The sequence below is a fragment of the Octodon degus genome, unplaced genomic scaffold, assembly GCF_000260255.1.
Source record: "Octodon degus isolate 3935 unplaced genomic scaffold, OctDeg1.0 scaffold00015, whole genome shotgun sequence".
Classification (NCBI taxonomy): Eukaryota; Metazoa; Chordata; class Mammalia; order Rodentia; family Octodontidae; genus Octodon; species Octodon degus.
The window spans coordinates 7,379,863-7,393,388 of NW_004524591.1; the positions used below are offsets into that span (position 1 = coordinate 7,379,863).

The 13,526-nt window shown below is 36.7% G+C and overlaps 1 protein-coding gene across 1 annotated transcript in view; it reads right to left on the reverse strand.

The window, feature by feature from the left end:
• The window catches only part of Snx13 (sorting nexin 13), a 149,307-nt gene that overhangs the window by 1,562 nt on the left and 134,219 nt on the right, over positions 1-13,526 (reverse strand). Inside the window, exons 20-24 of the mRNA XM_004626552.3 lie at positions 11,971-12,132; positions 8,840-8,911; positions 5,781-5,926; positions 4,895-4,963; positions 2,926-3,038 (exon numbers count right to left, since the gene is read on the reverse strand). Coding sequence (XP_004626609.1) covers positions 2,926-3,038; positions 4,895-4,963; positions 5,781-5,926; positions 8,840-8,911; positions 11,971-12,132 — 562 coding nt within the window. The remainder of the gene's footprint in view (positions 1-2,925; positions 3,039-4,894; positions 4,964-5,780; positions 5,927-8,839; positions 8,912-11,970; positions 12,133-13,526) is intronic.

Below are 13,526 nucleotides of genomic sequence, written 5' to 3' on the forward strand. Positions count from 1 at the left end.
CAGTATCATACAGAAGAGTGATGATCCAGACTTAAAGAGATTTCAAATTAGTTACAATCCCATCCCTTAATATCCATGTAATATCCACTCTTAGTTTCCCCAACTATTACATATAGATTTCTAATAACTAATATCCTAATAATTAAGACTTCAATAAGACAATGTAATCTGTTTTGTAAACTCTAAAACACTCTACAAACATTCTACGTTGAATGAACAATAAAAAATGTTATAATAACTAGCCTATGACTGAGCAAAAAAAACCAAAACAAGCAAAAAATTAATGCATAACATAAATATCAGTTCCATAAAAATACTAAAAGTGTAAAGACACTGCTTATAGTTAGATGTTTACTGTGAGCCAACAAGGAAACATCCCCTTGATAGAAAGGAAAACTATGTAGTAGATTGTGCTACTTGGGCAACATTTTTATAAGGAGAAGGAAATAAAAGATTGATGTTGCTAATACATAAATGAGCAGTAAATTTTAAAAAGTATATTCAAGAAATGAGGGTAGAAATTTTGTTGAATTTCAGAAATTCTGTAAGAGAAAGTTAAAAAAAAAAAAAAGAATAGAAAAGGACACTAAAACCATCAGGATAGGCTAGTCTGAAGTTTACCCACAGACAGGAAGTTACTATAGATACTGGAGTATGGGACCAACATGTGGGACTATTTTGGAATTATCCATAAACAACACCAGCACATTTAAAAAAAAAATGTATTTAGGGCTGGGGAGATAGCTCAGTTGAGTAAATGCTTGCCTTGCAAATGCAAGGTCCTGAGTTTGATCCCTGGTACCAAAAAAAAAAAAAAAAAGTATTTAATAAGGGTCTCACTATGCAGCTCGGACTGGTAGTGATCCTCTGGTTTTCAGCCTCCTCAGCACTGGGATTACAGATGTGTGCCACCAGGCCTGGACTCGGTGGCTCAGCGTGCCCAGGGGCAGGGCCGGTTAGGATACTAAACAATAACTTGCTCCTTTAGGAAGAAACACACAACTTCTACCTAGGGCTGTATCTACCTAGGGCTACAAAAAAATTTAAAGTGATTACACTGTGACTTTACTAAAAAAAGAGGCAGTCAAGGGTTTGTATCTCCTATAATTTATATCTCTCTTCATTCCCTTTAGCTCTTCATATTAATGGCACTTTCTCAAAGAAGTGTGCCCTGAGGCCCTAAGAACAATTCACCTGACCCTGCCTGTTATCTTTCCAGGCTTTATTTCTTCCTCAGTACTGAGTACTACCTAACACACTACACTATTTATACATGTCCTCCTAGCAGAATGTAAGATTCAGGAAAGCAAACAACAACAACTGGCACACAGTGCACTTTCAATAAATATTTACTGAATAAGTGAATTAAGATTTTCTCAGCTACATAATTGCAGTATAATCTGGTTTACTATAACAGTATATTAAATAATATAATAAATTATTTATTTTTCTAAAATGCTATTTTTGTGCTTTATACCACCAAATACAACAGTATACAGAGAAGAATTAATGGCTATGTGGTAAATTTTTAAATAATTGATGTAAAACTGATAATTTTATAATGAAAATACTTTGAAATTGTAAGAAAAGATTTTAAGAAGTACGTACTAACTTATAAATATTTCTTGGCTATTTCATACATATATTATTAAAATAGCAAAGAAAAGATTATTTAGGCATTTTAAGACACTCATAAAAAGGGACAAAACCACCTCTCCTATCTCCGGACCACTTTCATACTTCACAGCCTTTCTGACTGAAAGAAGATAAAGGTGACAAAGCACATCTAAATTAAGGGAGTCAGCTGTATCTCAATCAAGTCACTCAAATCAGACCCCTCAAAAAAACCCTTCATTGAATATTCTCTTTGGTACTATGTTTTAAGAGATTAATAATGGACTTGTCTCAGTTACCCTTCTCTTATTTCTGGGACAAATACCTGACACCCAAAATGAAGGAAGGGAAGGTTTATTTAGCTCACAGTCAGTATAGGTTTCAGTTCATACTCAGCTGGCTCCAAGGGAGAGTGGCACATGGCAGAGGGCAACCTTTCATGGCAGCAGCAGGGAGCAACGGCAACAGTGGCCACAGAGAGCACGTCTGTCTCCCTTAAATTGCATTCAGGCTATCTGCCTCAGGCTGGGTGTAGCACTCACACCTATAATCCCAGCAGCACTCATGCCCATAATCTCAGTGGATCAGGAGTTAACCACAAACTCTAGAAGTCCACTCCATGACTGCGTGAGACTTTGGGGGGACAACTAGACACAAACCATAAAAGGACTGATTAGTTATTTCTACACAGATGGACTCAGAAAAACTGCCTGTTCTCCTAGTATTTGTTCCTGAATAAATTTGGTACTTTATATTTTATTATATATTATATATATATATAATATATGTATTATATATATATAAATTATTGCAAAATGTTTCAAGATAACAGAGGACTTAAAAATACAAGCTTTCAAGCTGGCACAGTGACACCTGCCTCTAGTCCTAGAACTCCAGCAGGCTGGGACAGGAGGGTCACAAATGTGAGCCCAGCTCGGGCAACTTAAGTAAGAAAGGGAAGAGGGACTGGATGTAGTTCAGTGTGAAGGCCCTGGGTTGAGGGCAAGAAGAAGTGTACAAGTTTTCCAATCGCTCAGAGATGAGTCAATCACACCTTCTACTAGCTGTACACCCTCAGTAGGTGACTTAGCTGAGCTCTGTTTTCCTACATGTAAAGCTGTTGGGTTAATAGTGGCTGGTGGCTTCATGGGACTATCAGGAAGATTAGTCAAAAGAAGTGCCTCTCATAGTGCCTTTTATATAGGAAGTCAAAAAAAATGCAGCTTTTGAAATAAAAACTAGACAAATTATCATGGTCAATTCCAAAAGAACCACAAATTTATGAATGTCACATCAAATATGTACATTTACCTGGCATAATTGCAAATAATTTTGTTTTTCCTGCAATTCTTGTTCTCATTCGCATAGCTTTGTCTCTGCATGGAACAGTCTCTGCTGAAATGCCATTTGGCCAAAATGCATCTCTATTTAAGAAGATAAATAAATCTTGTAAATATTTCACCTTTTAATGCTACAAGTTGATAAAATTACTTCAAATATCTATAGAAAACACAAATGTAAACAAAATACTTCTCAAGTTTTAACAAGTCTAATGACAGTTAACAAACATTAACTTGGTACAGGGTTCAGCTGCAGGTCTTAATGGACATGAAGAAAATAACAAATTCTGTACCCCTCAGCAGTTCATAAATACAAAGAAAAATGAAACACAAATAGCAAAACGAAGCACACACAAACATATCACAATCAGTTAAAACTCAAAATTGAGCACCTGCTGACTAACCATCTCATCCAAACACAATCCAGGACATCTTCAACTTGAATCTTTACGTAGAGTTTAAAAAGCTGCTCTCCTGCAGTTGTGCTACTGCATTCCCCTCAGAGCTAAGCCAAGTTGAAGCTGAGGCCACGCCCACAATTTATGCCTGGACCACGTTCATGGCACAGTACATCTGTTCACAAACATGTCTGTTTGTAAACAATGTTTCTATCAAACAGAGGTGTCTGGAAAAATTTTGTTTTTGTCTGTGAACACTCCACTAGGTGAAGAGCACAACTCTGCCCATCTTTGCTGCATGAACACGAATGTCTGGTCTTGCTCAAAACCATGGAATGAAAGAAGTTTGTGAACTGTGTCCAGGCACAGCAGTGCTTTCACACACACACCAATCCCCTCTCCTAGACTTCCAGTGTACTAACGCCCGTTCCCCAACGTGTGGTCCAAGGCAGAAGGTGAGCAGCACTGGAAAAGTACAGTTTCTCACTTTCACAAGAGTCTTTGGACAAGCTACTTCTGTTCTCTAATCCTCAGTTTTTTTTCATAACAAAATGAGACAAAAACATCTACCTTGTAAAATAGGATAAAGTCAGAAACCATACATAAAGTACTGGGGACAGTACCAAGTACACAGTTAGTACTCAATACTGCTAATTCCTTTGTTGCTTCCTCTCCTCACTTCTAAAGGAGGCCATCAATTTTTATGCACATTTTCACTTCTGAAAAAGTTTATTCCCCTACTATCTGCTTTCTTCATGGGACTACACCTTACCTCCACTCCCCAGCGACTGGCAGGCATTAGGCAGAGTAGGGCTTAATACATATTTATGGTACATCTGTGCTGCTTAATTTGTAGTAGCTTCAAAGTTTCAAATATTAATTAAAAATTTGAATAATGAGCTGGGCATGGTTTCTCATGCCTGAAAACTCATTCTGACTGCAAACCTGCTTACTTGGGAGACTGAGGCAGGAGGATTACAAGTTCGAGGCTCACTGAGCAAATTTAGTGAGAGTTAATTAGGGGAGGAAATGGAGAAAAGAAATGGGAAAAGAGAAAAAAAAAATGGGCTAAAGACATAGCTCTGTGGTAATTTGCCTACCATGCACAAGGTCCAGGGGTCAAGTCTCAGTATAATGTCTACATATCAAAAAAGAAAATAAAGAAAAAAACTATATCTTGGACAAAGAGATACATGTTTTTCTAAAGTCTTTCACTTAAAAATCAAGGTTAGTAAATACAAATGTAAAAGACAAATTTCTCAAAATAGGTATTTGATTATATTATACTAATATTTCAACTATTTTTAAAGCCTTAGTATTTTGTGGTAAAATATTATGTTAAATGTTTTTATCTTATATACTTTCTATTTTTTTAAACAGATTAAAAGATATCTGGGATTAAGTGTTTATCGTAATTCTTCCAAGTATTTTGGCTCACGCAATGACAATTCTATAACCAGGAAAAAAACCAAAAGTGCTGAAAGCTAGTGATAAGAATGCTAAATTCTGTACCACCTGAAAGAAGTGACTGTCTAAATATACCTGAAACGTTTCACTGAGTCGGCTACTTGCTCAGGCGAAGTCATCCAATCAACATGGTCAACTATTTTTCTGAAAGCAAAGATATTTAAACAAATAAGTTTAAATTTTCAGGGGTGAATAAAATGACTTTCATGAAGCAAACAGCATAATTTGTGAATAAGTTATCTCTGAGAGAACAGCTTGTTTCAGTGATCTTAAAAAACTCAAAGGAGCCAGGGATATGGCTCAGTGGAATAAGCGCTTCCCTGGCAAGCGCAAGGGCCTGAGTTCAATCCCCGGTTCCGCAAAAAAAAAAAAAAAACCTCAAGAGAAGAAAATTTGGAGGGCCAACAAGATAGCTTGGTGGCTAAAGCGCCTGCTTAGGCACTGTGGTTCGATCCCTGGCATGACATGTCACACCAGCCCCACCCCCAGGGCAGATTGAACTGGCCAGAGAGAGAGAGAGAGAGAGAGAGAGAGAGAGAGAGAGAGAGAGAGAGAGAGAGAGAGAGAGAGAGAGAGAGAGAGAGAGAGAGAGAGATAAATCCGTATTTAATTGCACAATACAATACAGAATAATTTGTTTTGCTTGGCTAATAAGCTATGTATGTATTTTGGTATTTTCAGAAAAAAGCTGGTATTTGATCCAACACACAACTAAATTAACATTGTACAAGGCATGTTGTACTAGATAACTAGAATTTTATCTTTCAATAATTAATATTTAGTATACTCTCATTATGGAACTATTCAATCAATGAGGTAAAAAGCGAGGAAGAGAGAGAGAGAGAGAGAGAGAGAGAGAGAGAGAGAGAGAGAGAGGAGAAAATGTTTTTTGTGAGAGTTAAGCAATCTACTTCGAGAGGTAAAGTTAAGCTCAGACTCTAAGGGAGAAAAAGAGTGGTACCTATTAATAGTATCACCATATGTTGCTCTAATAAGCTGCTGAAGTAGGTTTTTGATATTTCTTCGCAACCACTGATTTCTTTCTTTCAAATCAAATACTTCATCCATGAGAAGCAACATTACTCTAAGTGGAATATTGTCATCCACCTGACAAAATATGGAAAGAAATAAGAATAAATTCATTTGACTTAGCTATCTACTATGAATGGATGTTTTTTCTTTTTCAACAAAATGGTACTATTTCAATGAGTCATAATTTGACATTCATTCTAGTTTAGAAAAAAAACAGTCACTTTGATTGGATACAGAATTTTATAGCCCTACAATGATGAGAAGCTTCCAATGTTAGTATTTTTTTAGAAATAAAATGTTTCTCACAGCAGATTAATGATTGTCTTAGGAAAAAATGATTTACCTCTTTTAACATTATCAGATTAAGTCATGCTAGGCAGGTCCTTTACTTAATTTATGAAGTATTTTTTCATAAGAATGAAATATTCTGAGTATCTCTGTATTTAATTGCACAATACAACACAGAATAATTTGTTTTGCTTGGCTAATAAGCTATGTATGTATTTTGGTATTTTCAGAAAAAAGCTGGTATTTGATCCAACACAACTAAATTAGCATTGTACAAGGCATGCTGCACTGGATAACTAGAATTTTATTTTTCAATAATCAAAATTTAGTATACTCTCATTATGGAACTATTCACAATGAGGTAAAAAGTGAGGAAGATACCCAGAATGCTTTGATGTAAAAAATTATGTATGAAGTAAACAGCTGGTAAGATTTAGGACTGAATATAACTGTAAGTTTACAATTTTTTCACCACCAAGAGGATCTTTCCAATTATTTATTTCATCAATGTTCTAATTTAACTACTGAGGAAAAAGCATGAATTACACATTTTTCATTATCATACTGTACTCCATGCACTTTTTTTTTATTTCACAAATTAAGAGCTTGTACCAGTGGTGGTGAACCTATGGCATACGTGCCACAGACGGCTGTTTGCTATCACTGAAAGCTCAAAAGGTTCACTGCCACTAGCTTATAGATTTCACCCTTTGTCTTGGGGGGGGGGGCACACTGAGTAAAGAATTCCCTTGGGTGTTAAATAAAACATATAATATAGTAATGTTATAAGGAACAAAACTTGTTTTTATACTTACTATGACAACATTAAAAAAAAATAAAGAGGGCAAGCTTCCTGTAGGCTGTAGAATGGACACACCCAAAGGGGAGAGAGAAACTACAGAGGTTCAACTATCTGATAAAACATAATTCTATTGAGTATGATCACAGGGCAATTCCAGTGAACAGTTAAACTGCAAAAGCCACATTCCAAGAGGTGTGATGTTATGGACAATATACAAGACAAATTCAAAACAGTCTTTAAAAATTTTTTTGTCTTTTTGAAACAAAGTTTCACTATGCAGTTCAGGCTGGTCTTGAACTCACTTTGCAGCGCAGGCTAGACTTAAACTTGCAGTGACTCTCCTACCTCAGCCTCCCTAGTGCTGGGATTACAGGCACGCGCCACCAGGCCCGGCCTAAAAATTATTGAAGAAGCAAAATTTTTTTAACAGTTTGTTATAAATAAATTCGATCAGAAACTAAAGGATAATTATAACTTTAAATAAGTCTACACAGGAGAAAATGAACACAGAGCCCAGAAACAAATTGAAAGATGTACGATAACATGATTTGTGTTAAGAAAGAAAGCAGTACAGCAGGGAAAAGGCGGCCTTTTCTGCGAATAGTGCATGGTTCAACCTGAACCCTACCTCATCTCATACACAGAAGTCAACTGCAGGCAAACTGCAAATCTAAATGTTAGCACAGTAAAACATAAAAGATTTTAAAAGAAAATTGCAGGACAACATTCTGTGATCTTGTAGTAGGCAAAAATTACATAGAGTATATAGGAGCAACACACAGTGGAAGATAATCCATATGTATCCGACAACTCATGTGTATTATTTAAAGTGGTCCTACAAATTAAAAAGGCAAGCAAGGCCAGTAAAAGTGGGCAAAAGACCTATACACAACACAAAATAGGACCCCAACTAGCCAATAAGCATAAAAAGGCTCAAATTTCAAAAAAATGTCAGTAACTGTAAGAGAAATGTGAATCCACATGGAACACAACAATCAAAATAGCTAAAGTTTAAAAACTACAAACAATGAGTACAAGCAGAACATGGAGTCTCTGATGTGCTGCTAGTGCCACTCTAAGTGATTTGGCAGTATCTGCTAAAACTGAATTTGTGCACATTCCTGTTTTGTTTGTTTTTTCCTAATGTATTTAGGACAGGGTCTACAGAGTGTACACGGTCTCACTATGTAGATTGGACTTGTAGTGATTCTCCTGTTTTCAGCCTCCCAAGCATGGGGATTACAGGCATATGCCACCATGCACAGTCTCAACTGCAGTCTCAGTGCACTCTGGGGGCGAGACTGGCAGGGCATACTGGGGATCAAACTCTGGCTGCTGCACTATGCCTAAGCAGGCACTTTAATCCACTGAGCTATTTGACCAGCCTTTTGAATTTGTGCATATTTCTGACCTAGCACTTTCATCCCAGGTACAGGCCCAAGAGAAATGAATACTTTTTTAATCATAAGGCATACACAAGAATGTTCACAAATTCTGTACATAATCCAATGAATAAACAGTGCCAATTTATACAATGAATACTATAAAGTCATGAGAATGAAGAACTGTAATTGCAAAGAAAGTCAGATTTAATCAGAGGAATACAGACAGTTTTACTGGTATAAAGTGTTACTGCACAGTCAAAGTTAGACAGTATTTGGTAGTGATAAAGGAGAGCAGTGATGAGACTACAGCAGAAGGTGCTCAGGAGTGCTGGGAGTTTTTCAGGTGTTGATCAGAATATAGACTACATGGACACGCTCAGTTTTTAAGAACTTATCAAACTTTACACACATGTATGTGAGTCATACACATACATATTAAAAAATTTAAAAGACCTGAAAGCTTGATTTGAATTACAACTACTAAATTTATTATCAAGAAAAAGATTAACTCACATTATCATCAAGTTGAGCTGAGACTCGACAATGTTCAGGATCTGAATCAGTCTTTGTAATTAAAGGAGGCACCTAACATGGAAAAGAAAAGTAAACACGCTAAAGCAGACAAAGAACACAGTATGTTAATATACCAAATATCAACATTAGATTTAATTTTGGTGTAATATATAAGCACAGTGTAACAATCTACAACTTGAAACCAAATTTAAAAGGATATTTATTTCATCAAACACTGATCAAAAATATGTTTCAGTGGGAAGATCAGTCAAACTCCTACACTTTGTAGATTTTGAAATGAAGAAAGGCGAAGTGACTTGAAAATCGAATAGCAGCCTATGCAAGAAAAAGAATTTCAATATTTTTTCACCCAAAGAGTGCTTGAAAGTCAGTGTTAAATCAAGTATTAGGTAAGTTCAAGGGAAAAAAGAACAGAAAGACCAATACTGGCTAAAAATCTTAAGTCAACACAGGGAGAACTATCTTGAAAATTACTGATGAGGATAAGAAAGCTTGGAAAAATTCAATAGCTTTTGCACAAAGTCCTACGAGTAACTGTCAGCAGAAGTGGTACTCCCATTTACTTCAGTTATTAGTGTGTTTTCTCACAAGAGATAAAAATGAAGCATCAGAGATCAATATCAATAGTGTGATTTACATACACCATTTAAAAAATTGTCTTTCTTTTTTTTTTTTTTTTGCTAGCAGCTGGTTAGCATTTTATTGAGGTAATTAACATTTTTAACAATAAAATATCATATGAAATAGAGTAAGAAATAAGGTAACTTCCTTAGGAATCTCTGAGGGAATTCAGGAACACAAACTCATGCAATTATATTTTATATCTAGCACAGAAAAATATATCACATTCATATGGTTTATAAGTAAATGCCAATCTAGCCTAATCAATAGTCTCTGAAGTAGAGTCTCTTATTAAATACAGATAAGAATTCCTTTTTCACTTAGCAAGTAAACTATGTCCTTTTTAAAAAATTGAAATTTTGGGCTGGCCAAATAGCTCTTTAGCGGCTAAAGAGCCTGCTTAGGCAGAGCACAGGAGCGAGGGTTTGATCCCCAGCATGCCGCCCCGCCCCTGGGCACGCTGAGACAGCACTGAAACTGGACATGGTGGTGCACGCCTTTAATTCCAGTGCTTGGGAGGCTGAAAACAGGATAATTACTACAAATCCGATCTACACAGTGAGACCCTATAGACCCCATAGACCCTGTCCTAAATACATTTAAAAAATTGATTTTTTTTCTCTTTTTGAGACAGTATTTCACTATGAAGTTCAGGCTGGCCTTGAACTCACAGTGATCCTCCAGTCTCAGCCTCCCAAGTGCTGGAATTTCAGGCATGCATCACCACACCCAGCTGCTATATCCACTTTTATTTTTATTTTTATTTATTTATTTATTGTTTGTGGAGCCAGGGGTTGAACTTAGGCCCTTGCGCTTGCCAGGGAAGCACTTATTCAACTGAGCTATCTCCCCAGCCCCAACATCCATTTTTTAAAGCAGAATCAGAGCCTGGAAGCAACAGTGAGGGAGGCAGGAAGCACTTATTCTACTGAGCCATCTCCCCAGCTCCAGGAGAATCTGTATGAAGCTGAAAACTCAGTTCAATTTCGCCCTGCGTTAGCTCCTTAATTTTGTTCATACAATCATCAATGGCATTAATCAGTAAAGGGATCCAACTATCTTCTGGTTGAGGAGTCACATGACTTGCTTTTGTAACTTCAAGTGCCTTCCTTAAAACAGATACAAGTTTCGCAGAATTGATTCGCCCGGTCAAATGGCACATGGGCGGATATATGCTTAGAGCCAAATCATCCACACTAGGGCTGATCTCCTCAGAAATGTCCACAATGTCATCTAGCTGGGCTACTTGATCCTTCTTGCCATTCTCTGCCACTAGGATCCGGATTTTCTTCAGGCAGGCTTTAGATGCTCTCACCAGTGCCAGGCATGGGATTCTGAGCTCCTGATCTTCCTTAGACCAATATACGTCCCGATTGCTGGGAAACCCCAACACACCCTCGCAATTGTGGCTGTCAGAGCTGTCTTCCTCGGAAGCATTCAAGAGTCCAGAGTAAGGGTCACACTCCTCTACAGCCTGCTCCATTTCTTCACGTGCATCTTTCACAAATCCACACTCTTTGTCAGCATTAAAAGAGCTGCAGCTTTGTTATCTCTTGGTATCTGAGGCACTTGCTGGCACGTAACCCAGACACTGTTGTAGGAAATAAGGTCATTGTTCTCAGAGTGAATCTTCTCCAAAACCTTTCCCGATCGAACTCCTCAGAAGTCTCCCGGGCCTCGCCGACCTGCACCTGGGCCCCTAGCAGCCGCAGCTCCGCCGCCAAGTGCCGAAGCTGGTCCGAAGCCTGGGCAGAGGGGGAAGGTACAGCTGTGCTTGCTATGACGCTCCCAGGGACCTCGGACCAGAAACCCAAAAAATTGTCTTTTATATTAAGCAAAATCTGTGTTTACATACATTTGCCCTTCATTCAAACAAAAATATTCAAAAGTCTTCATGGAATTTTTAAAATAGGTTTGATTACAAACTTTAAAAATCACATCAAGGGCCAGGGAGATGGCTCAGTAGAATAAGTGCTTCCCTGGCAAGCACAAGGGCCTGTGTTCAATCCCCAGTTCTGCCAAGAATAAATAAATATCACATCAAAGATTAAGTGATAATGTGTGAACCCGAAGATTGCAATAGTGAAAGAATTGTTCTGAAGTATCTCTTTCATACGAGTCACAGAAAAAATTAAGACCTTACGTTTCCTGCATGAATACTAACATAAGATACTTGCACATAACATTTACTTATATGCTAAGGAAGTTAGGGTATCATATAATAAAAGGCATATTATGAAACAGCATAAAAATTATCAATTTTAAGTACTTCTTTTAAATAGATTTTTCAACTCTACCATAGCAGAGTAACCAGTGACAGAATTTTTTAGATGTTTTTGTGATAACAATTTATTCTTGTTAGTTTACATTCCTTATAAGATGGTATATGATGGACTTCGGAAAGGAAATAAGGTAAATTTAGACAAGAGCTCAGTGCACCTTAGTTGATTGAAAACAATTTGCTTTAGATATTATTAAAAAAGTCTTACCTTGAAAAATGATTGCTTTATGTCTTGACCTAATCTTTCTGACATTTTGCCCATGTTGTCTGACATTTTAGTCATTCCTTCTGCCAAGCTATCAGGAAGGGATTTAACTGCATTTGAAACATTCCTCATAGAATTTCGAAGTGGATTTACAAAAGTGTCCATCTAAAAAGGAAAAAGATTTTGTACCATGACTTCATTACATCAGATATACTCTTCTGGCAATTTAGAAGCCCCAGAAAATAAAGAATGCAACACACAAAAGATACATTCATTTTCCAATGTCACTGTATTTTAAAAAAATTCTAAATGTTGTCCCAGGCACCACGCCCCACTGCCCCATCCTCAGGCACAATGAACCAGCCACCTAGTCCTGATGTGGTGGTGCACACCTGTAATCCCAGTGCTGGGCACCTAAAAATAGGAGGATCACTATGAATCTGAGCTTCATAGTGAAACCTTGTACCACATACATTAAAAAAAAAAATGTATAAAAGAAAATATAACCAGAGAGAACAAAACAGAGTAAAACTTAAGTTGGTCAGGAAATAAAATTTTGATATACGTATGTCAAGTAATTTTAATTAAAGGGAGACATCTAAAGAAACCAAACAAGCTGACACAAAAAAGGAGTGATTTAGCAAATTAAAATTTAAGAAATTAAAAGGTTACAAAATCAAAGTCATGTAAAAACTATGGAAACATTTTCCTGAAAATGATGATGCTCATAAGCTATCAAGCAAAGTTCATATAAAACAGAAAGAAAAAATAAATACCAGTAAAAAACCCCTAAACTTCACTGCTTAGAGAATAGAACACTACACTTACAGATGACAGCAAGAAGACAAAACTCCCCCACTCTATGTTTTCAATGGCTTCCATCAAAAAAAAAAAAAAAAAAAAGACTAGAAAAGCTAAAATAACTGATAATAATAAGACGCGAATTCAAGACAACTGTAACAGGTTAGGAATTTTGGTTACTCCTTAGTTTAAAGATGAGTCAGTAGTACTGCAGATATGCTTCATGAGATGCCCAGTCTTAGGAAGGGCATTCGGTGTACAAGACAGTGGAAGGCCAAAGGACAGAAGCCATGGCAAAAACAGATTTTACAAATAAAATGGCTGGTGAAAAGAGATAGGATGATGAAATTCATCGACATGTGCATGAAAGTAGATGCATGTACAAGTGTGCTTGTGTACTTCTAAATAGTAGTTTTTGTTCACTAAACCCAATTAACCAGGACATTACTTCCACCCCTTCTCGTTTTAATTGTAACAATGCAATGAGCTAAATCTTGAGATTAAAGTATGTATGTATGTATGTATGTAAAGAATGACAACATTAAATTTAAAATAGACAACTAGGGAAAAAATTCACCTTGTAATGAGCTACAACGTTCACAGAAAAGATAATATTTCAGAAGTATAAAAGGTATATATTTAGGGCCAGTATAAAAGCCATATATTGAGATGGCTCGGTGGAATAAGCGCTTGCCTGGCAAGCACAAGGGCCTAAATTCAATCCCCAGTTCCGCCAAAGAAAAAAAAAAAAAAAAAAA